Source organism: Nelusetta ayraudi, unplaced genomic scaffold (genome assembly GCF_046127955.1).
Source record: "Nelusetta ayraudi isolate G7.1 ecotype Tasmania unplaced genomic scaffold, CSIRO-AGI_Nayr_v1 ptg000011l, whole genome shotgun sequence".
NCBI lineage: Eukaryota > Metazoa > Chordata > Actinopteri > Tetraodontiformes > Monacanthidae > Nelusetta > Nelusetta ayraudi.
This window is the reverse complement of record NW_027466061.1, coordinates 14,539,398-14,563,197: the sequence shown is the minus strand read 5'-3', so window position 1 is coordinate 14,563,197 and position 23,800 is coordinate 14,539,398. Positions and strand designations below refer to the sequence as shown.

The following is a 23,800-nucleotide window of genomic DNA, read 5'->3' as shown; positions in this document are numbered from 1 at the left end:
GGGCGTTTAGCATTCAGCAGATGGCAGAGTTTCTCAATTTGCCTGGGTCACACACACTTGCCACCAAAACACAAAGCCCCGCACTGGTGTTGAGTTGGGAGGGGGAGAGGCGTGGGACGGGGTCCACCTCTTCTTCTTTCCCTACCCACCCTGAGTGCGACCCCAATCAATCAACTCTCTTATCTTAGGCTTTCAGGTGATGATTGCGCACTTAAGAGCGCAACAAAGGCGGTGTCAATTACAGCCACTCGCAAAGAAACGCCCGTCGCCCTCTCAATGCAGGGGGCAAAAAATTAGAAGTCTGATTGGATGGCATGTCGAAATCTGCCTCCCCCTGCCTCCCATTCTGTAGCTCGCTCCAGCAGACAGTAATGAGGACACGTGCTGAGCTTTTCTTACAGACACCCCCTCCAAAAAAAATCCCAGTTGAGGATGTAAAGACACTCCCTATTTCCCCCATCGCCTGCCGTTTATTGATTCTTCCTCATCACTGCCCATCAATAATGGCTGTTCGGCTAATAATCTGGTGCAGCCCTGTTCCGTTTATTTCTTGTAATGGCTGAGGAGCTCATTTCAATTCGGGGGGGAAATTGTCTCATCCCTATTCCTGGAGGTCGTCAGAGGCAGGTGGATTAGTCAAGGTTATGCTGAGGAACGCGCTGAACGGCCGTCTAATTAGGGCAGGATTGCAATTATAGCGCGGCCAGCAGGCAGCACCGCAGTCCGCTACACTTGGAGTGAATCAACAAAGAAGAAGAAGAAGAAGAAGAAGAAGAAGAAGAAGAAGAAGAAGAAGAAGAAGAAGAAGAAGAAGAAGAAGAAGATGATGATGATTGTGGCCGGCTGGAATGAGACCAAGATCTCAAGGCAAATATTATTTGGGCTCATTTTATGTTGTCATACCTTTCTTGAAATGGAAGTCGTGATTATAGGACTGGGCTCGTTCCCGTTGTGTCTCTTTGGCGCAGCGGTGTTAAACTTATCTGCACCAAGGGCCACATCGACGTTATGTTTGCCCTCATTGGGCCGACTGTAAGTGTATGACTTGATAAGTGTAATCACTGCTTAACTTTGGCTCGAGAGCCCGACGTTATTACTTCATCAATCAGAGATGGAACTTTTCACGCAATTAACCAAGACAAATGTCGTCACACACGAGTTATGTTTTTTTTTTTTTTATGTAAACTTTTATGACATTTCACACCTTCTGCACCACTTCATTCTTTTGGTATTTCTTCACTCCATATTTGAGGGAGACAAAAAAACAAAAACAAACAGAATATATTGGTGGACCTATTTGAAGGGTCAAAAAATCAACATGCCTTGTGGGAAATGAATATTAGAATAGAAAAGAATTAGGGGAAAAAAATGTCCTTGCAAGACACAAGTTGTATAGTGCAACACTTTTTTTTTTTTCAAAAAATAATTTAAACGTAAATTAGAGAGGAACTGAAGGCAACAATGCACAGAACAAATTAATAAATAGATACAGCTCTTACATAGGACTATGACAAATATGCATATATTATGTACAGAGTTGTGAAATGTAATGTATATAAAATAAATATATAAACACTATAAGAATACTTCTTCAAGAGTAGACCCTAGATCTGAATCAGGATGACTGTTGAATGTACAGAATATATTTCAATAAATAAACACTTTGAGGCAGCATAGACTTCTACTCTAAAACAATAAAACTTTTGAACTTCTGGCAGGCTGTATAAAGTGACACTTAAGCAGAGGAAATGAAAAAACCCTCTGTTTTTCTGAAAGGAGAAGTAAGCATCTTTTCACTTTGTCAAACTTAGCTGTTAGATGTCAGTTGGGCCGACTGACCTGTCGGCCTCTTTGGGCTAAAACTTCTTCCTACTGGGATCTACATGTAAACAAGTCCTGTCAGTGGAAACCAAAGTTCTGCACTGTCGTAGTCAGCAGGTTTATGAACAAACGAAAGTGGGGAGCACCGTGCACGAACTATGCAAAACACTTGCTAAGAGTTATGCAAAATGCATTCAACGTCACGCATTAGTGAATCCAGGCGAGCTTTGAAGCAACTGAAAGCTCCAAACCCCTGAACTGTGATCAAAGCGTGCAAACAAAAAAACATATTTTCCCTTTTTGTGGGGCAGTCCATATACTCACTCCCGAGCTCACACACACGTACATGGACGCACGGACACACATTTTCCATCAGCGCCAGCTGAACCGGCCGTGTCCAATTTCCTAACCCTAATTACGTTTGCTGTAACTCCCGCACACACTTAAAGCAAACAGCTTCGCAGTTCCACTTTAAGTGCTCCCTAAGTATCCCTGATTAAAAGTGCACACAGAATTACGTGTTATGACACCGTACATTATCGTAAGCCAACTTAGCTTCATGTGACTGCGCAGGTCGCATCAAAAAGAGAGCCCAGAGGGCCCCGGCGCGACGTGCGATTACGGGGCAATTAGACAACACCCATAATCCACATAACGCCGTGTCATTGTGCTTGTTTAATTGCGTGTTTTCATCGGGGGGAAACAATGAGCGCGGCCTCTCGACGAGGTCACTGTGGCAACAACCAGAGGAAGCGTCTCTGGTATTTGGTTCATTTTTTTTTTTTTTTTCCCATTTTTATTATGTTTTTTTTTTTTGACTGACAGACAAGTAAAGCCGCAGAAAACTCAATGTGGCAGATGCATCTGCTGGATAAATGATCGATCTTGCCTTTGTTGTCACTCCACGATGCCGAGAATCGCCTTCCACTCCTCCGTCCCCCTAAACTGCCCACCGGTGAAGACATTGTGTGACTATTGAATTTTGAAGGCAGGTAGCACCTTTGCGTGCGCGCGGGCGTGTGTGTGTGGAGTAGGCATTGTGTATAAAAAGGAGAAATGGGGGGGGGGGAGGAAAGAAAGCCACTTGGTAATCCTCTCTTTGAGAACCTTGTGCTTTGTGCTTCATTTGTTTACTGAGTTCCCACACTGGCTGGGAGGCTGTGGCTTTTCTCTCAGACCAGAATTAGCATAGTCAGATTTGTAGTCAGATCTATGTGGTGTGTGTGTGTGTGTGTGTGTGTGTGTGTGTGTGTGTGTGTGTGTGTGTGTGTGTGTGTGTGTGTGTGTGTGTGTGTGTGTGTGTGATTTAGATGAGGGCAGAGTGTGTGTGTGTGTGTGTGTGTGATTTAGATGAGGGCAGAGAGCACTATGTCCTCATCAGCCAGGGCAACTAGGGAGGGTGTGCATTTTTCTGCTTTCCTCTCTTTATTTTTATCTATCTGCATATTAATTTTCTGGTCCAATCAAGCCCGCCGACCTCTCGGCCCCCTGCTGCAGCAAAAAGCTGTCACGCGCTCAGTCCTGCTCAACGATAAATGGGGACAGAGTCCATGTCAACAGGTTGCCTGCTGGCTGCTCATCACAGGGGAACAATGTGTCTTGTTAGCGGAACCATTGTTTATTTGTTTATTTATTCCATTTGGTATATTGCGCTACGAGGTCACATGCCGCACCGGTGAGACAACCGAAACAATGGGGGACAAAGTCATAACAGGATATTTTTTAATCTGCAACTAATCCTAACCTTGTCTAATTAATTCAACAAGTTTAGTTAAATTAATGTTTTCTGCTCAGAGAGATTAGAAGATAGCTGCAAATGGCCTCAATTTACTTTAAATGCACTTTGGGCAAAACAGAAGAACTTGCTACCTTTTGCTGCTTGGATTTTTTTTTATTTTTTTTTATTTTGCAGTGCTATTATTTTATTTTCTGAGTTGTCAGATTTTTTTTTTTAAGTTGATTAACATTACATTAACATTTAACACTTAACACGGCTCATTCAGTGTGTCACCCATCCATTAAATTGCATTTTTATGTGGGTACAGTTGAGCTGTTACTGCTTTTTCCCCATATTGAAGTTCCATCTGCCTAACATACTCAAAATGGAACCCTGGACATTATGTCAGTCAGTATATTTTTTCAGTCCAATCTAAAAATAAGACAAAGTTCAAAATAAAACCCTTCATGCTTTAGACTGCAACAACACGCCAGTAGCACCTCATCCTTGTCCACACGCCTTAATGCGTTGGGTTTCTGCCATGCGATTGGCTGATTAGCTGTTTGTGTTTACGAGCAAATTCATTTGAAATGGCTTTTGAAGCATCTGATTAGAAGAATTCCAGTACTCCAAAACACGTTAGCAGCTCGAATCCTTTTTTGTTTTGACTCTTCTGGTTGTGTTTTTAGGGTTTGAACTCTTGTCATGTGAATTCATTAATATTGGCTTCACTCCAAACGTGTCCGGTGGGATTTGTTGGGCAGAACCTAAAGACATCTGGTGGAATTTAGGGGAAGGAGTTAAAAACGTGTTATTAGAAGTGTGTTGACTGATTGACTGGGATTAGAAGGCTGCTTTACAAGCTTTTTAGTCTTTTTGTGTTTGTTGGCAGTTGAAAGATAACCCTTTGTCATTTTTTCTTCAACAAACCCCATCCCATAATCCCATTTATCCTCACCCGAGTCAAAAGTCTTCGTCTGTCACCTGGGCGACGCCTTTCAAAAGTTAGTTTGTCCTCGCTGCAAAGCCCAAGATTTTGAGTTATATATTTATTTTTAGGTTAATAATTACCATGTCGTTACATGATTGAACGACGTTCTGTGCTGCCATTGTTTTCCAGACGCCTTTATGCGCCTACAAAATCCAAAATGTCCTCGCTGAAGGGGCAGAGATGCTATCAGAGCGCTGGGAGACGTTACCACGGCACTGGGGCCAGCGGTGGTATGCCTCTCTCTCTCTCTCTCTCTCTCTCTCTCTCTCTCTCTCTCTCTCTCTCCCTCTCTCTCAAAAAAAAGAATGATATCTGATTAGTCCGAGCCTGAATAGAGGCAGGAGCTGACAAACAAATGGATTTGCTGTGTCTAGAATGTTCTCCGGGGGAGCTGGATGGGCCGAGATACCGAGACGCTCTGCCTTTGTGCTCGCGCCAGCATGAAGAATAATAAGATCCTTTGGGGAATGAACCAAATACGGGAGTGATAGGGACACAAAGGCACACATGCTCGTGCACTAAGTCAATTTCACCATATCTCTGCTGCCCCTCCCGCCTTCTCTTTTTTTACACTTTTATTCCCTGTCTGTTACTGCCTCCTTAAACTGACCATTTTGCTCCTGGCTCTGTTGTGAGAATGTTTTGGCGTCGGGGGTCGATTGAGTTTCTTCACCTTTTGCCAAGTTTCCTTTTTCTTTTTTTTTCTTTTTTTTGCTGCTGGCACTTGGCAAGTCGAACCAAGAAAAACTGGGGATTGCAATCGTTTTGCGGGGACGTTATTGTGTGTGTGTCTGCAGGTACGCCTGCATGCGCCTCACCCGTCAAGCCCTGAATGGGCCGGCCAAGCCAACCACTCCCTCCCTTGTTTCCCATCTCTGCTTCATCATTCCTGCTCATTTAATTCCCACTCCACCAAAGCCCTGTTATTTACCCCCCACCCCGCCCCCACCCCTCCGCTTTATTCACCTGCTTCCACGCTAGGCGAGCAGTCACAGAGGAAGTGCTACAATAGAGGTATTAGCCAAATGTATATTCAGCTCGCTCGAGTTAATGCCGTGCTTTCGCACTGCGCAGTCTTGTGAATAGCCCACTGCTCCCTGAGAGACGCCTCCGTGGAGTGTTTGGAGCGAAGGGGCCCTTTTAGCGGGTTCTCGTGACCCCCGCCACCCCCGTGCGAGTCGCCCCGTCTCGGAGCGCGCTGCTCTTCATTTTCATAAGCGCTTAATCTGGATGGGGAGCCTCTCCATTGTGGAAGTTGGTTGGAGAGCGGCACCCGAGGCCGGACAAAAGGGCTGATCTCCGGCCACGGCTCAGGCCTCCCCACCTCCTCACCCCCATCTCTTCCACATGGAGGGCGGCTAATTGTTGCGTGAAAAGTACTGGGGGTGCGGAGCGAGTGCCGGCTGCACACCAGCGCCCCCAGCGGGATCAGTGGCGGTGCGTTTGAGCCCAGCCTTGAAAGGCAGATGTAAGAGACGACTGAGAGGAAGCGTGATTCATCCACCTGCTCGCGACTCTGTCGTTTCGGCGGGGTGCCGTCCGACGGCGGAGTACTTTTTTATTTATTTTTTCACTCCTCTTGGTTAACGCTCCTATAAGACTGAGGCGCTGGAATGTGTAAGCGAGTCAGAGTCGGGCTTTGAAGTGTAATGCCGTTGCCCTGAGCTACTTAGCTCCAGGGTCAAATGAGATTACACCCTTGATCTGTGATAGCGCCTGATGATCTGTGGGACCGCAGGCAAGAGATCTGTGCGTGTGTGCGTGCGTGAGTGCGTGTGTGGTGGTGTTTTTTTGTTATTTTGTTTTTTTTTGTGTTGGTTGGTTTCACACATAGTGCGCCGCATATGTAAAACAAGCGATACATCTTTGGCCTGTACAGTGTGCAGACACCCAGACACCATCACTCTGTGTCTACTCTGCGCCCTCCTGGCCGTCTCCTCACCCACAAGGTGATGTTCACTAATTAGTTGGGTTGATGTTGGAGATCTCGGGGCTTTGTTGATTCGCCTCTCCGGCTGCACTCACCCACCCAACCTCAGTCTTCCCCTCTGTTTGTCTCACCCTGCTCACTGCTCCGGAACGCCTTAATCCAGTGTGAAAGCAATTGGCTCTCTCAGATCTAATCAATAGAGGGCCGGGGCAGCGAGCCAGAGGGAACATCCCAGCTACAATCAATTTAGAAGCATTGATTCAATGATTGGAATACAAAGAGCAGACGCAGCCAACCGTAGCCTCTGCTTAAGTTTTGTTTTTTTTTAAACCCCCAACATGTCTCGCATCAGCCCACGTCAGTGTGCGTCTGCAAGGATGCGGGTCAGCGAGCGTGTGCGGATCTCGTCGTGGCTGCGTATATGGACGGTATGATTTATTTCTCAAGCCATCTGTTGTAAAGTGGGAATGGCATTTAATCTGGGGCCTCCAAGAGACGAGCCAAGAGAAGCGGGAGGAGAAAAAAAAAAAAAACACTTCTAATCCAATATGTCCTGGCCAGAGACTTGAGAGATTTTATAGGTGCCTCTGTGTGCGTTTGGTAAATTGGCCTTTGCGCACGTGTGCGTGCGTGCATATCTGTGCATCCAAGGGCTCGGCACTCATCAAGGTGTGCAACGCGCCCGCATGACATTTACATGCAAAATGAATGAATGCACTGCGACAGGAGGTCTGTGTGCGCCTGTGCACACGTGTGACCACGTGCATGACATGCACAGATGTGTGGCCGCCCACACAACCCCCCACCCCTCTCCACACCCATCCTATCCTACCACCCTTTTCTTTTTCTATTTTTCTATTTGTGCATGCTTGATGTCATTGCATATCGTCATGAATCTGACCTTATTTATGCAGCTGTGCGCTAGGCAGTGCGCCGACAGTCTTCATGTATATGACCATTTATGCAGTTCGTAAACAAAGCAGCGGACTTCATAATACTTGTCTGTATGTGTGAGGCCTTTTATATGCACAATTTGAAGGATTCGTCCAGGGCTCGGCCATCGCTCGCATGGACATTTTCCAAACTGTTTTGCCTGAGGAAGCAAGGAGACATTTGTCTGGAAATACACTTGACATGCCACAGCTCCACTAGCAAAAAAGATCACAGTAATCAAATGTCAAGGTCAAAAGCAAAAGGCATAAGCTTTAAAAAAAAAAAAAAAAAAAAATGCATTTTTAAAATGTTCTATAAATCTTCTATGTGCAAGTTTTCTGATAGTATTTTTTTCTTGTGACCTAAAAATCTTTTTGTGTGTGGATAAAATGGCCAAACTGCCTCCGCGAACATTGGTAAAAAAACAACAACAAAAAAAAAACACCCCTGTGCATGCGGCTAAAGCATGGCGTGTGTTTGCGGCTCCATTCTGGCCTGATTTGAGCAGGTGGGGCCGAAAACGCTGCGGTCCTGACGACTGCGTGGCTCGCGCTGTTTTCCTTCAGAGCACCGCTCCAACAGTCCTTCCACCTTTCAGCCCTTTATTGCAAATTCTAGAGAGAAATACTGACTCTGAAGTCATGCCGCCTGCAGCGGGTTGAGCTACATGTGTCTCTTCTTCCTGAACATACCAGTGCACTCATTATCTCATCCACACACACACACACACACACACTTGTGTTTACTCGATGGACTTCACCACCATGTTAATGGCTTTTCTGCCATTTATACAGTTAATCCAGTTTCCCAGCAGATCGTGCCGTGTTTGTCCTCTTAATTCTCTGTTGGTGATGGGTTAGGGGGGATGGAGGCGGGTGAGTGCTGCGCATGTCTTCCCGCGATGTCACGGAGCAAATGAGGATGTGTCACACACCCTTAATTAATCCACATCACACACACACGAGCGCAAACACACACATACAAGACTGAGACACACAGGCTTGTTTTAGGACGCTTTCTGAAATGTTTCTGCTGCTGATGTCTGATATGTCAGCAGCAGACACACACACACACACACACACACACACACACACACACACACACACACACACACACACACTTTTTTGAGCCATGGCCCTTTTGTTATGTACATACCACCAACAAAATATTATACAATGTCAAATTTTAGTCTAATAATGACAATATAATCTCTTAGTGTATTTATACTCACTCAGTGTGAAGCCTGGGCCTGTTTAGAATCAAACAAAGCTGATATCCTGGGAGGAACTGAGGGAGGAAAACAGGCGTACTTTCCTTTAAATCACAGTCACTCAACAATGGAATGTTTCTATTTTTATTTAGACCAATTAAGTGAAATTTCAATTTTTTAACGACACACCTGACATCTCACCGTACACTAGTGTGACACGGCACAGTGGTTGAAAAACACTGATCTGAGGCACCTGCCACTCTGTCATGCACTCTTCTCAGCACAGGTGACTTCTGGTCTCCGCCAGTCTGGTTACATGTGCACGTGCCACACGTTTGCACCTTGCGCGTGACAGTCACATATGTCTGCCGCATTCATTCCATGGGGGCATGTTTACACAAAGCTGTCTGATAAAGGTCACCGCTGTGCAGGATTGTGCCTTATATTTCCCCATTTGTCCGAAAGGGGACACACAAGCTTTCAGGGTGAGTTTGTGGAGATGTCGCGTTGATCTGAGCGTGAGAGAAATATTGACGCACTGTTTGCTCGGCTGCCTTCAGAGGGTTCGGCACGCCGCAGGTGCGTTGCGACCTCAACGCACCAGATTGTTGGATAAACACACCTGTAGTGTGTGTGTGTGTGTGTGCGTGTGTCGTATTAAAACAACATACTTCCAGGCATTTCATTCATTCTTTGTTCTGCTAGTCATGCCTGGGCTTGATGTCAAACATCCATTGAAGAAGCAGCTGCAGCTTCTCCCTCTACACCAGCTTTGCTGTCTTCTCGCATTCAGGAAGGAAAAAAATATATATGGGGCACCTATTAACCTGCTGCATTCCAGATGCCTTGTTGTTCCCTGTGAGATGAACTGCCAAGAGTCCCAGCCAGACTAAGTAAGATTCCAATTCCAAGAATGCAGAGATGTGCAAGTGCAACAAGAGGACATGAAACAATGACTCTCTGTATTTGATTTGATTCCCATCAGTCTTTTATTTACTTCTGTTAGTGCTCTGTTTCTCACTTGACTGAAGACATCAATTCCTTCTCAAATTTGTAATAATAAAAAGTTTGCACAAAACCTGATTCAGAGCAGTGAAATGGAAAAGTCAGCCCGTCTAGAAAAGTTGTCATTTTTCATACCTGCCTTGTTAGTTGGCATGCCAGTTATGCCAAAACATGTGTCAAAGCAGCTGAAAAAGTTACTCTTTCATTATAGGACCCCTTTTAAGGAAAAGAAAGACCTGAAAATGTCCTATTTTTCATCCCTTTTGCTTTCCATTTAGTCTGTCCTGCAGGGGGAAGCTTTCAGCCTCTCGCTGTGTCACACGGCCCTGTTTGCCACATGTGAAAATGTCAGCTCCGGCGTGACACGCTGAGGTCACTTATCAACAGGTCAGAGGTCGGAGACAGATTGCATGGCCATCATACCGCAGTGCTGTCGGGGATCAGGGAGTACCTCCTTGTCGAGAATTTGCGGCGGCCGTGTTTGGCAGCCTCTTTTACTCTCCGCCTGGGTTGGCTCGCCTTTGCCAGAATGCTTTGGTGGAAACACCGCGTTACGTACGCTCAATTAGAAATCAGATTGGGGAATAGAAAACAGTGAAGGGACCTCAGTTTGCCCGGTGTTTTGCTAACTCCTCTGCTACTCCTTCAAATGTGCGTAATTACTCACCCCCCCCCCCCCCCCCTCTCCCCACAGCCGTTTACACTCATTAGCAAGGCCTCACCCTCCCTCCCCCAAGTCAAAGGGGTATTTTGGGATGTGCAGCTATTCAAAGCTACTGTTTGCGAGCTGCTTCAAACAACATTAGCATTACATTAGATTTATATGTTTTTAAGAACCTTGTTTTGTTGAACGAGAAAGTTTCCAGCATGTTAGCTGGTTAGTTGCCAACAATAACTGACTGACTTAACTCTTGTGTTAAGTTACGATTTCATTCAACAGAAAAATACAATTTGTATTAGGTTGAACCCTTAATTTTTTTCAGTTTCACAAAAAGGGTAGTTTTGTGTTGTAGATGTTGTATTGGGGACGTAGCATGACACCACATCACTAGTTTTATCATGGCAGCGGGGGCGTCAGATTTCATTCAGTTTTGCTCTATTATAACCCTGTGTGAATAAAGTACAAAACCAAGACCCAGGTGATCTGCCTGTGAAAGTTTTGCCTATCTTTGTTTCTCTGAACTGGATTTATTTTTCTGCAAAAACTGTTCATGGTCGGCAAGATCATTCTTCTAGTTTGGGATTTATTGATCCAACTGTGAACTTTAACTATCAAGCTTTATTGTTTAAAGGTTCAAATGCTGAAAAAAGGATGGTACAAATGGTATCTCACACTATTCATCTCTGAAGGTATCATTTATACACAAAGTTGACTTATTGACCTGGTCTGTCAGTTTTATTGCCTGTTTCTTTTTAACTTTCTTTTCAAATTGTACCATTGTCTATATCGCAATTTGCCCCAAAAAAGGTTTGTGAACACCCCTGAACCATTATATTAATGCGACCACTTTGGTAATCTCAAGGATTTTCTGATTTCACTTTGCTCTCTGAGTGGAATTAGATCTAATCAGCGCTGCAATTGGGCTCCAATCAAACAGCCCTGAAAAATTCTCCTCTTCCAGAGAGCTGCCTTCACCCCTCGTTGAGTAACTCTCCGTCTACGTCTGTCTCGCCTCTCCTCTCTTGTCTCGGTGTTGCTGGCAGCGGGTGCCGAGCCTGGCCGCTCCCCCATTAGATTCTGATTACAGCGTAGATTGTAGCGCGAGCACATGTAAGCGCCTGCTGAGCTGTGAGGCAGAGTTTCTCTCCTGCCTTGCCTGCTGCCGATGGACTGGCTCAGCGGTGTTCTCCTGGAATACCGACACCTCTTCCCTTCTTCTGTTTTGCATCGCCCTCTGCAATGACTCCTCTGTCTGACTGGTTCGCTCAGCGCCTTTTGCATGTCCCAGTTGCTTCTTCCCCCGAAAGATAAATTCTGGCCAAGCCCATGTGCTAGGCTCAGATACGTGGCAGTGACAAGTGTCTGTGCAGCTCAGCGAGATCATACAGCAGACAGACAGCTCGACGCGTGTCTTGTATGGAACACACGCAGACGCGAGCTTTCTAGGAGCCAGATTTCCCAGTCGGCTGGTCTGTCATGGGCCGGCTGTTCCAAAGGAAGGCAAAGGCCAATATAATGCTGGGCTGTGAGGTTTCCATGGTAACAGTCTTCCCAGAGAGGTGTTGGCTGCCCGCTAAATTGTGCGTTAGCTTGTTAGGGCTGGCGTGCTCGCAGGCCTTGCCTTAAAGGGATACATTGCCACTGGCAAATTTGCCTATTGTTTTAAACACCTGTCGTCACATGAGTAGGTTACATTCCCTTCAACGATCAGTGCCTGTTGTTTGGACAAGTTGCGACCCGCCGATTCACTACGCAATGAAGTAGATATACATATTTATGTTATGTGAAGCAAATACTGGAAGCTACTTTCTGGAGTGAACCACTGAGCGGAGCAACGCAGTGACGCCTCAGTGACAGTGCCGTAGTTACTCACTTGGTTTGTGACTGAAGTAAAAAAGGTTCTGGGTGTTGGTGAGTGAAAAAAGAAAAGCTACCTACTGTACTTATCAGCCAACAAAATGTTTTGATTGGCTGCACTAAAGATGTGCTTCTGAAATCACTCTGCCCAGCAGACACATCTGCAATGTAGTCCCAGCTGTGCATTTGCCTTGAAAATCACGCATGACGTTACATCATTATTTCCTGGCATGGTGAATGTGCAGGTCACAGCTTATCCACGAGAGCTGAAGATGCAGCGTTGAGCCAGGTGTGTTCTCCATAGCTGGGCTTTCTATCTTCATCTTTCTGCCGTCACCCCGTTGTGCTGTCGTCTCTCCACTTCAAGCATGCCACTTTGACTCTTCAAAGGCAGCGCTGCTTTGCCATCCTTGCTTCACAATGGTCCAAAAATTTCCATCTTGTGTTCCAATACCCCCCTCCACAGCCGTCCGTGCTTGTTCTGGAATGCCTTTGTCCTCTAACGAAAGATCACACGGCAAATGAAGCGCTCTGCGGAGCTTCAGAGGCAGTCTAATTGGAAGACATCTCCTCTTCCTCATGGGGTCCTTATGCTGTTCACTCCACTTCCTTCCTTCTGCTGTATATCAGCTCTGCCAGAGGACGAGTCCAGTGTGTCGAGATGAGCGGTGCTCTGGAGAGGGCCAGCGGAAAAGTTTTTGAGTGGCTGCATGTGTGTGTGTGTGTGTGTGTGTGTGTGTGTGTGTGTGTGTGTGTGTGTGTGTGTGTGTGTGTGTGTGTGTGTGTTTGTGGGTGAATGCGGTCGTAGGTGAGTGTTTGAGCCTGGAGCAGAGGCACCGACAGCGGCAGAATGGACAGATGATTAATGATCAGGGGGAGTGCATCTCCTCTGCGCGGCCGGCCTCCCAAACAAAAGCAGACGAGTGATGCTACCAGCGCTGCACTCTGTCAGCCGGCCCTCCATTCCCAAGAAAAACATCTCCGGCTCTCCATTATTCCGCCTCGCATTCCCTCCTTTCTTCTGTGAGATTAGGGGGCGATGACAGCCAGCCGCTGATGTGGCCGCGGCCAGACCTGAAAGAAGTGGGTATGGGAACAGCCACATTTCTCCCAACGCGCCCGGCTGTCTCGGACCGCCGATCAGAGCTCCAGACGAATTCCACAGGTCCCCGTTGACGTGCGGTGGCGCTTTGTGGGAAGTACGCGGAAGTCGGATCCGACTGGCGAATAATATCCAAAAAGCCTGAGAGCTTGTTTTGTCTGACTTTCATCGTCCTGCACGTTTGGTTCCTGCCTGGTTGTGTCGGCTCATGCCTTTGTCTCTAATAATTGCGCTGTGGTTCGTCAATGACCTTGGCAGAGATGGAACACCTGGGTTGGAATAGCAGCTCATTATGGCCGGATTGCAGGGCTGCGAAATGAACAATGGCAAAAGAACCAAACTGAATACCAATAAGCTGCAGCGCCACTGATTTTCTTTTTTTCTTTTTTTTTTTTCCTTCTATGGGTTTTAACAAGCTGCCGTCCTGTCACATCTCACATCTCCCTCTGTCAAACAATACACACACTCATTTCACCACTGGACAGCCTGACTCATCGTGGCGCTGCAATCGATGTAGTGGGCTCTCGCTCTCATTCGCCCCCTTTCTGTGCATGAGGCGTTCCTGCAGCGCCAGCTGTAAAAAATAAAAAAGGGCAAGACATATTTCTGTGTGACTGAGCGACAAATAGTGAAATCAGGGTCAACTGGGTATCTTGACCCAAGCATGAGCCATCTCATTGTGTGTGTGTGTGTGTGTGTGTGTGCGTGTATGTGTGTGTGTGTGTGTGTGTGTGTGTGTGTGTGTGTGTGTGTCGCAGGACTCCAAAGCCTGTTGAGGCTACAGCGATCCGTTCCATGTGATGGATGAGGGCCGGGGGGTTAAGGATGTATTGTGGGAGGCTAAAAGTTGGACGCGAGGGTCACTGAAGCTTACTCACAACTCTCAGCCTGTCTGGCTTCATTTATAGCTGAAAGAAAACAGAGTTCTGAAAGACATGTCAGTCCTCCCTCCGCCCCCACTTGTGAAACCGTGAATTTTATCAGGGAAGTTTATTTAGAAAAATAATCAAGGAAAGACTTGACAAGACTATTTGTCAGTTGCTTACTACGGTTCCAGAAGTTTCCAGGTAAGATGAAACATGTAAAGTGGTTGCCCCCTAATCTGGTGTTCTCAGACCAGAAGAGGCTCAACATTTGGCTGATTTGAGCTTAAAATCCATCTCCAACTAGCCGTCCATCACTTCCTGAAAGTCCTTACCTCCACATTTCTACTTTATCTTACACACTCTTGAAAAGTTCTGTGGCTTGCCAATATGATTTCAATCCAACAGCTTTCCAAAAAAAAAAAAAAAAACATGTCTACACTTTACCTGGGACCTCATTGGGGAATTGCAGAGCATCAGCACATGAGGCAGTGGAGCCCCTTCAAAAGTGATGTATTGCCTATAATGTGCGCCGTGTTAAAAGCTTAGCAAGCAGATTGCTTTATTTTCCTCTCAGGGTCACAGCTCTGATCCTCTCATGTGGTGCTGGTCCTGGTGAAATCAATAAGCCGACGTTGTTTGATGAGAACATCATTTTGTTGCTTGTCCTTTGCTTAATGTGTGACAAATAAAGTGAGATCAAGTTGAATGGGACTTGTTACCAGGGCCATTGTTTAACAAAAATTAAATTTTTAATGTGTGGATCAAATAGGAGAGCTTAAAATATTGCTTTCAGATTTGCAGTGGTTGGTAACAGTTTACTACTTTGACCTTTGGCAGAAACAGTCTCATATAGTGTATTTATGGCAAAGTGTGTGTGTGTGTGTGGGGGGGGGTAAAAATATGAGCATGCAGCCACTTGGTCTGCAGTTCAGAGCATCTTGACTCAAAACTGTGTGGTTCTTTCTCCCTGCGGAAAAAAGTTTTGCTTGAGTTAACCATCCAAATTTTGAAAAGGCTTCCACATTTCAGCAAGCACACAGAGTCGTGAACACAATCCGACTCCAAATGGTTGCTTACGCTCAATCTGTAATCTAAAGAACGGAATCTGTGAGAGTACCACCCGTTCGGGTTGGCTGGGACCAAAGGTCACGTCAGTCAGACAGCCAGAAGTAGCTGGGATCCTCTGTCTTCACACCGCAAAGCGAGTTGGAAGCGGAAGGGAATGAGGAAGTAACCTTAAGGAGGATTCAAACCTGTCATCAGATCAGGGGAGGGGGAAAAAAAAAACAAAAAAACAAGGAGGGGAAGGAAAGGTGGGAGAAGGAGAGCGTGATTGGTTACCTGAGGGACGGACGGGAAAAGATGTGACGGCAGCGAAGGAGTGCAGAGCTGTGGAGGAGTGAACAATGTGCAGAATCCTTGGGAGACCACTTGAAAGGGAGGAATGTTTAACTTCTTTTGTGTGTGTGAGTGTGTGTGCATGGAGTCAGTTCAGTTGTGGGTTATTCCCCCACCGGGGAGACTAATTGTTTGTTGATGTAGTGCTCCGTCTCCCTCCTGTCTCTGAAAATCAACACGTTTGATGAGTGATTGGCTCTGTGCGCTTCATCCTCAGCGCCGCAGGAACCTCTGGCCTTCCGCTGTCTAAATAGTCACAAATCAGGGGGAAAGACTTTGGGCTCGGCTCCAGATTCATGGGGCGTAACGCTTTGCAGCGCTGCCCTGAAAACCAGACGCCAGAGCCTTTTTGTCCATTCTCATCCGGTTCTCATCCTCCCGCCTCGCGGCCCTCGTCGGTTCCATCCTCACTCCTGGCTCCTAAGCAGCTAATTGAACCTCATGTTAGAGGCCCACCACATTATGTAAACCACATTACCTCTCTTTTGTTGCAATAATATGTGTCTCTAACCTGCCAGTGAACTCCCTGTCGATGAGTAAAATCAGTCCTCCTCTAGTTCGATCCACTTTTCCAAAGGTTGTGTTCTGAAAAAACATATCTGACAATCAATCCTTTTTGATGTTGTGTCTCTCACATTAGTGACAACAGGTGTTTCCACTTGTTTTGTTTTTTTTCTCCCTCCACAAATGGGAAATCCAACAGAGCATCAGTTGGCAGAGAGGAGGGTTAATCACTTTTGAGGGAGGCTGCAAAACACAGGGCTAATTGTGCTGTTTCCTGAATATGTACAGCATGGCTGCTCCGTGTGTGTGTGTGTGTGTCACCCCCCGTTTGTCACTTATCACCTTCCCCGGCAATGCTGACTGCAGCGTCTCCATCCGTCCAAGGTGCGACTACAAATATTCTCTCAGCTGTCGTGCGTCTAATGCCAGTCAAGTGGCGGAAAACGCAGGAGCCCCATTTCATTTAATGGGGTCAGCGGCAGTTACATGCATCGGTGTGTAAATCAGCTCAGTAAGTGTGTCCTGCAGGTAAAAATAACGCCAATGAGGCAGCGTTTCTCGGAATGGCTTCATTTGATTGAGTGGGCACATAAATAATCATAGTGTGCGTTGGGACACTGCTGGGGCTGCATATTTCTGTGCAAATCAGACTGAGGGGGAAGAGGATTGATTGCATTTTCATTTACGCTGCATCTTCACTGAACACTGACTGGCCAAATCCGATCTGAACCTGGACATAACCACGGGTTAGGAGTCCTCGAAGCCATTAGTGTATGGGGTTTTTTTGGAGTCGTCAGCGCACACGCACAAAAAAAACAACAAGGTTGCTGATTCAGCACGCTGTCTTTCTGCCTTTTATCCTGTTTTTGAAGTGTCCATGTGCCCAGTGGTCCATCTGTGAGCACCGAGCCGAGGGTGAAGACGTATATCCTCCTCACACTCCATTTAACACACAGCGCACAACTCATGCCGATCCCTTTAAAGAGCCAGGCCAACCGATTCCACCTTCTCGCAGGGTGTGTGTGTGTGTGTGTGTGTGTGTGCGTGCGTGCGTGCTCGCTCTCGTGCGTGCACATTTCTGTTCTGACCCTGACGTGAAATTTTTCAAACAGCCGAGAAGATCATGACACATGAGTTGTAGTCCCGTCCCCTCACCGAAAATGAAAGTCTGATCTGAGTTTTATCGCCTTGTAATCTTTTGGAAGTTATTGCTTTATAAAATGTCAGTGCAGCTGCCTCCTGCGTCCCCATATGGCCGAGGAAGGGCTTTTTAAGAGCCCCTGTATTCTTGTATTCAAAGGACCTTGATCTTCTTCGACATGAAATCTGTGTTTTACAGGGACTTTGCCATCTAAAACTTCCTTCCTTTAAAAAAAAAAAAAAAGTTACAATCAAAAAATCCATGAATCTCTTACTGCGCTACATGTATATTTAATTTCCAAAAAAATGAGGAGGACTAAAAAAGATCCTGCTCACATCTCCTGGTCTTATGGGCTTTTTTGCGGATGTCTAGTCAGGTGTGTGTATGTGCCCGGCCCGCGTGTGTTCTTGCGTGCATTTGTGTGTGGACATTGTTGTGTGACCAGACATGAAATTCATCACTTAGGCTCCAGAGTGTCTGTCTGGTCCAAACTAGAGTAGATGGTAGATAAGAGTCTGTTGGGGGCAACAGCCTCGCTGCTAGTTTGTCTTCCTGCACCTCACCGTGTCTCTGACACTCTGTTGGCTGAATGTCTGTCAGGGTGAGAGATTCCATACGTTTTTTCTGTTGCATTTCAAACTAATTGATTGCATTTTCGTTCCATTGCTAGCTGAGCACTGATGTTAAACATGTTGATGATTCCACTTGCCAAATCTGTAGTTTTTAGCTTGGGAGATTGGAAATTACTTCTTAAAATTAAAGTCTACATTGCTTTGAAGTGGTCATTGACTCTTAAACTACATCTCCCATGGTAGTAGTTCATTTGGTCACCTGCAATGTAATGACCAGCTGTTTTCTTTTTTGTTTGTTTGTTTTTCTTTTTAGTTTTTTAGTTGTTTGCTCATAAAGTTAATTATTAAAACCCACAAACTATTCAAAAATGTGTAAAAATGGCAACATTTATTGAAGAAGGAAGGAAACACAATTAAAGTTTTGTGTGATAAGTGTTTTGTGACATTTGTCCTTGAAAGTTTGATTTTTGATTTACACAGCATGTGGGCTAACCTGAGAACTTGAAGGGATTTTTAATAAAACAGAACCACTGTGCTCGTACACAGTACTCACGATAAGCTAAGAATATTCAACATTGGGGTTACGTCTATAGAATATGTGAAAAATACTGGTGACCTGAATAGATAATAGTCCAACTGCCCTCAGTGAAGATAAGTTTGACAGCCGTCAGTGCAGTTGCTGCCTCTGGAGCTCCATTTTTACAATGATGGCTATTTTCAATGAACCTGAAACGCCTGTTGACACAAAGGTTTACATTTTTTCTCCTTCTGGCCCCTGTGCTGAGTTTCCCACCTCTGACCCGAGAGAAAAGGCAGCTCGGCCTCGGACATGGTTGCATTAACTAATGCGAGCCTCTACAGTCTGATTGGAGAAGATGCTCTAGCGGGAGAGCCATTATGTTGTTAGCGAACTAACGTACCGGTGCGAGCCTTTCCTCCCACTCCGTCGTCACCGTCGCACCTTTGCAACAAACGCGCCGATTTATGGCCGAGCAACGTCCCCGTCTGCCGTCCTCTTCTTTTACACGCTGCACGAGCTGCCGATCGCCGCCATAAAGACAACATTTACTATGCTCGTTCTGAGACCGCGAACTGCCAAGCCCGCTGAGTCTATTGCTCAGTCCGAAAGATGCAGCTGCTGAAACTGTAAGATGCTTGTCCCATTAAATTTACAGCCCCTCCTCCTCCATCCCTCTGGTCTGTGGGAGTGTTGCGGTGTCCTCCCCCATCTGTAAGCCAGCTAAAATATTACACATTTATCATGGTTTATTGTCGTCGGTAAATCCTTCGGAGAGCTGCAGAATCTCCTCAGCTTCGCCGTCTTTTGGGATATGGATTAAGTTATTGCTCGGAACTTGGGCACGGCAATATCGGCCACAGTAATCTTTGTCCTCCATTGTGCTCTTTAAAAATGTAATGTTCAAGCACAACAGGGCGACCTCCTCCTCCACTGAGTGCGCCTGCTCACTGTTGGTTGAGGTCTTTGCTAAAATGCTTTGGCTAACTGCCAGCGATGGTTTGTCGCTTTGGAAGAAGTAGTGATCTGGTGGAATGTGCCATTAAATGCTTAGCTAAGGCACTAATAGTAGACATTTTTCTTAAAATGCCTGTTAAGAAGCAGTAGTAGGAGGAGGAGTAGTGGTTTATTTTATTATAGGATTATATTTCATTACAACAAATCTTATGGTACATTGATGCGGACAGTCAAAAAAGGACCATAAGGTGTGGGCTGAAGCCATGGCTTAATGTGGCCTCACTTTGTAACATAGTGATAAATTATTTCTTTGGAACATGTATATATATATATATATATATATATATATACATATATGTAAATGAATTATTCCATATTATGTATCATAATTCACCAACACAATAGCTTACACAATAGTGAAATCTTCTTAAATAATTAATCAAAAATGTACTATGATGCTGTCATATAACTGCATTAATTATATACAATGATATAGTTATTGTTCTGATGCTGACTACAATGCCATTATGGTTTTACTTCTAATTTATTAATACATCATGATAAAGCCCTATAATTGTCAATTATATTTGCATTTTTAAATTGAGTTACAATCTATTAATAATCAAGACAACCCTTTCCAAAGGTTTACTCTGTAGATTGTATTTGCTCTCTTTTTGACCAAAGAGCTCCTGGACACGATTGTGTCCTTTGTTCATAGTTACAGCAGTGTTAAAGTTCACAAGATCACGTCATTTTAAAGATATTTCAGGAGTCGCTACTGGAGTCTGTGATTTTTGTCCAAAAGACAGTAACCCTTACATACCGCAGTAATTTCATTCCCTCTCTAGCTTGAGCGAGTGTGTTATGCACTGTTCTGGCTGAGAGGAGGCATGGAGAAAATGAAACAATTCATGTTTCAGGACAGATAGAAAGGAGGTGAGCCCTTATTAAAACCTGGGTGTTTGCAGCAGTGATATGCATTAACAGTGATGCACCCTTTTCAGCGTCAGAGAATATCCATTCTCTTTGCTTAGATGACAGATATCCAGATCATATCTGATTTATTTCCACATATGAAAGAGGCCTGATTTGGATGTGACACTGTCTAGATTCACACGCTTCTTTCCTGCTGACACGTTCTTTTGACAATTCCAGTCTGTGCCACGTGAGAGGAAAGAAAAAGGTGGGTCACCGGCAGCATCCGGTGTAAATGCAGCCTTTGGAACATAATCTGAACATTTAACACTTGTGCTGTCTCTTTCAAGTGGCTTGGCTGGAGGGAGCTGATCTGAAAGTGATATAAAATACTCACACGACTTGTAAAAAACAAAGATTAGTTTCTCTGGTAGATTGGCCTAACATTCTTCTTCTTCTGTTCTTTCTGCAGCCTGCCCACCAGGTACCTTCAAGTCCACCCAGGGTCCAGGTCTGTGCCTGCAGTGCCCACCCAACAGCCGCTCCACATCTGAGGCCGCCACTGTCTGCGTGTGCCGCAACGGCTACTACCGCGGCGACGCCGACCAGCCGGACGAGCCCTGCACCAGTGAGTTGATTCCCTCATGCCTCTCAACATGTGCCACAGTCACATTCTTATAGCTTATTTTCAGTCACATGAACCAGGTGATGCTCAAAAAACACTTTTTGGGCAGGAAGCGAAGAACACCGGTTGGAATAGATGCAAACACCAAAGCCTGAGCAGTTGTCTTCAAAAGATTAATCAACATGTTGGATACGATTTTTGGAAAGATTTTTGTCAGGAGTTCAGTGATTTGCCTGGTGTGTTTCTTTTTTTTTCTTCTAATTCCTCACCTTTGTGATGACAACTCTCGGAACTGGACAGTAACCATTGTTTTTTTGTTTGTTTTTTCCCATGATTAGTTGTTAAAGTTGTAAACAGCACAAAACTTGAGCCTTTTGATTGCGTTCATCCGTTTCAAATGACTTTCTGACCCTCATCTGCTGTCCGCACAAGGGACCTGATATCATCTGAAACCCACCAATGCCCTTTAAATGACGACAGTGATGGATACATGCGTGCATGAAGGCGCATATGCTGCCAACGTGCACGTAAGTGTTTGAGCCACTCGGCTGTGATCCTCTGCGAGCTTCCGCAGCCGGTCAGGGCTTTAATGAGCAACCGGAGCCCCGTTGTCCGTTACTCTGGTCATAATAATTAGTCTGCAGGGTTTCCACCATTGATGTCTCCATTGTCGTGCCAATGAGTCCCCCCTCACCCTCTCACACCACCCAACCCAGTTTATCTGCCTCCCTCTCTCGCTCTCGCCGCTCTGCTTTCCTTCTGTCCGCCGCCGTCCCCTGAAGTCCTAATTACTCAGGCAGATGCTGCGAAGCTTTGACGGTGTCCTGCCGTTATCCGTCGGAGATCCGGCGAGACCGTCTCCCGGCATCGTGCTTATCTTAATGCAGCATTATAAGCCGAATGCTAAGCCTCCCTGCTGCCATTGCAGTAGAGGTGAGGACAGTTGGACCCTCCCACACACCCACACACCCAAAAAAAAGAAAAAAAAAAGTTTTTATTTACTGTGCTTCCCTTCCACCAGGGAGTGTTGACTGACTGTTTGACTGAAGGCAGCAGTGATGGATGTATTATTGTTGAGTTACAGTTTTACAGTTGTGATTTGTGCTCACAGGTCTCGCTAATTTTCTAGGCAGCTTTTCATGTCAGAGTCAGAATGGTGTGCTTGGATGTTACTGGATTTTTGCAGGGAAAAAAAATAAGAAATTGACCTTGATCCAAATAAAATAAAAAATGTGATATTTGCATTTTGGTGTGAATTTGCAGGGCATAACCCGATTTTTTTTTTCTTTCCAAATTATGTAAAGCCAAAGCTGCAGAGGATTAAAATGTGTCTGACGTAAACACCTTCAGTATGTAGCTGGGGCTTCTACCAGTAACTTCTTAAAGAAGTTACCAGTCGTCTGCTGAGCCGCAGTGGAGTTCCTCAGATGCCTCGGGTGGTTGATTAGTTTCCAATTGAAACGAAAGCCAGCAGGAAAATGTGGTTTTCTCTCACAGCATTTTAACATTAGGAAGAAAAAAATCGGAACGCTCACAGAAAAGTCCCTGAGCCCGAGTGTTGGAGGATGAAATATTAAACTGGGATCAAGGAGTAGCCTAAAAAAAAAGACATCAAAATGGTTCATCATTGCACTGAAATGTGCAATGCAATGGAATGCAAAAGAAACAGAAAAATTGCTTAATCCACGTTAATGAGAGTTGGAGGTTAAATGAACTCCAACTCTCATTGCAGAAACTACAGCAGTGAGACGCTGTAGTTTCTGCAGACGATACGAGATTCTCCTTCTCCTCATGCAAAATGATTAAACACATCCCGTTGAGAATTTGTTTTTGTTAATTCCCCCCCACCCCCACCCCCCCACGTTTGTGCCTTGAAACAGACTCACTTAAAGTTCCCCTATTCAGTTTAACAACTCCTTTGCGGCGCGGCGCTCGTCAAGAGTCCACCTTTGAAGCACCGGCGTAGCGACTGAGCCCCTCACTCGGGGCGCCCTAGATCTCAGCGGGTGGGTGGGTGGGTGGGTGTGGGAGGGGAGGGAGGGACGGTTATGGGAGCTGGTTGCTGGCGAGATCATCCTGGTAAGAATCCTCCTTTAATACTTGAGCGGCTGATAAGAGAGCGATGGCAGCGGCTCAAATCAGGCCAATCTGTTGCGGCAGCAGGCTGCAGCCTCGGCTCCCTTCTCTGCTCCAGATCAGTCTGATTAGCTCGCTGATGGATTGTCCAGTGCACGGCTTTGTCAGCGGTTGAGGGGGGGGTGGACTTCATGCCACATTTTTTTTCTCTCCCTCTCCCGCCCCCCTCCAGGGATGTTCTCAGCTCTGGATGTTACTTCTAGTCTTTCAAACCCTCTCTCCACACCTCCGACCTTCCGTCTCAACCCACGTCTCTCTCAAGCCTCGCCTCTGATGGGTAGAGCCTCAGCATGCCACTGCACTCTTCCCTTGTGCGGACTCACTTGGGTTCCAGCCCAAAACTGTTCTGCCCCCCTGTGGGTTCCACACATGGGAAGAAAGAAATAATTTGTACATGGGCGGACATGGAGGTGAGCTGGGGAAGGGGAGTGGAGGGAGTGTAAGGAATTTGAGGGCCAGAGTGTTTTTTTTTTTTTTTTTTTCCCTGCACAGCGTGTGTGCCATGCAGGGAGGAAGAAGAATGACGAGCCGAACTGCAGTCGAAAGCAGTCGCACATGAAACCGCCGCTGATTGGAGCAAAGAAAGGATGGAGGCGACGAATGGTTGGATGGCCCATGTCAAGAATAGCTGGGACAAAATCCATTAACGCAGCAGGAGAGGGTGGGGGTGTGGGCGGGGGTGAGGGTGGGGGTTGTCAGAGTACGATTCAAGTGTCAGGATTTGAAGATTCTGTCATAGTCAGAAAAGAAATGTTGGCTGTGCTGGGATGTCTGGGATCTGGGGTGAATGTGACTGAGTGCAAACACTAATAATTTCAGTTTTTTTTTTTAAATCTGAAAAAATGCTGCGTGTGCACATTTACACTGAGCAAACCAACCCAACCAATTACACAAGGAAAAACCTCTGGAATGTAATTGGGTAAATACAGAGACCTTGAATCT

General features: G+C 45.8%; 1 protein-coding gene across 3 annotated transcripts in view; it reads left to right on the top strand.

Annotated features, from left to right (window-relative positions):
• LOC142885137 (ephrin type-B receptor 1-B) overlaps positions 1-23,800 on the top strand; it is a 154,572-nt gene that overhangs the window by 72,340 nt on the left and 58,432 nt on the right. For all 3 annotated transcript variants that reach the window (XM_076021297.1, XM_076021299.1, XM_076021296.1), the window contains exon 4: positions 20,570-20,725. In XM_076021297.1, coding sequence (XP_075877412.1) covers positions 20,570-20,725 — 156 coding nt within the window. The remainder of the gene's footprint in view (positions 1-20,569; positions 20,726-23,800) is intronic.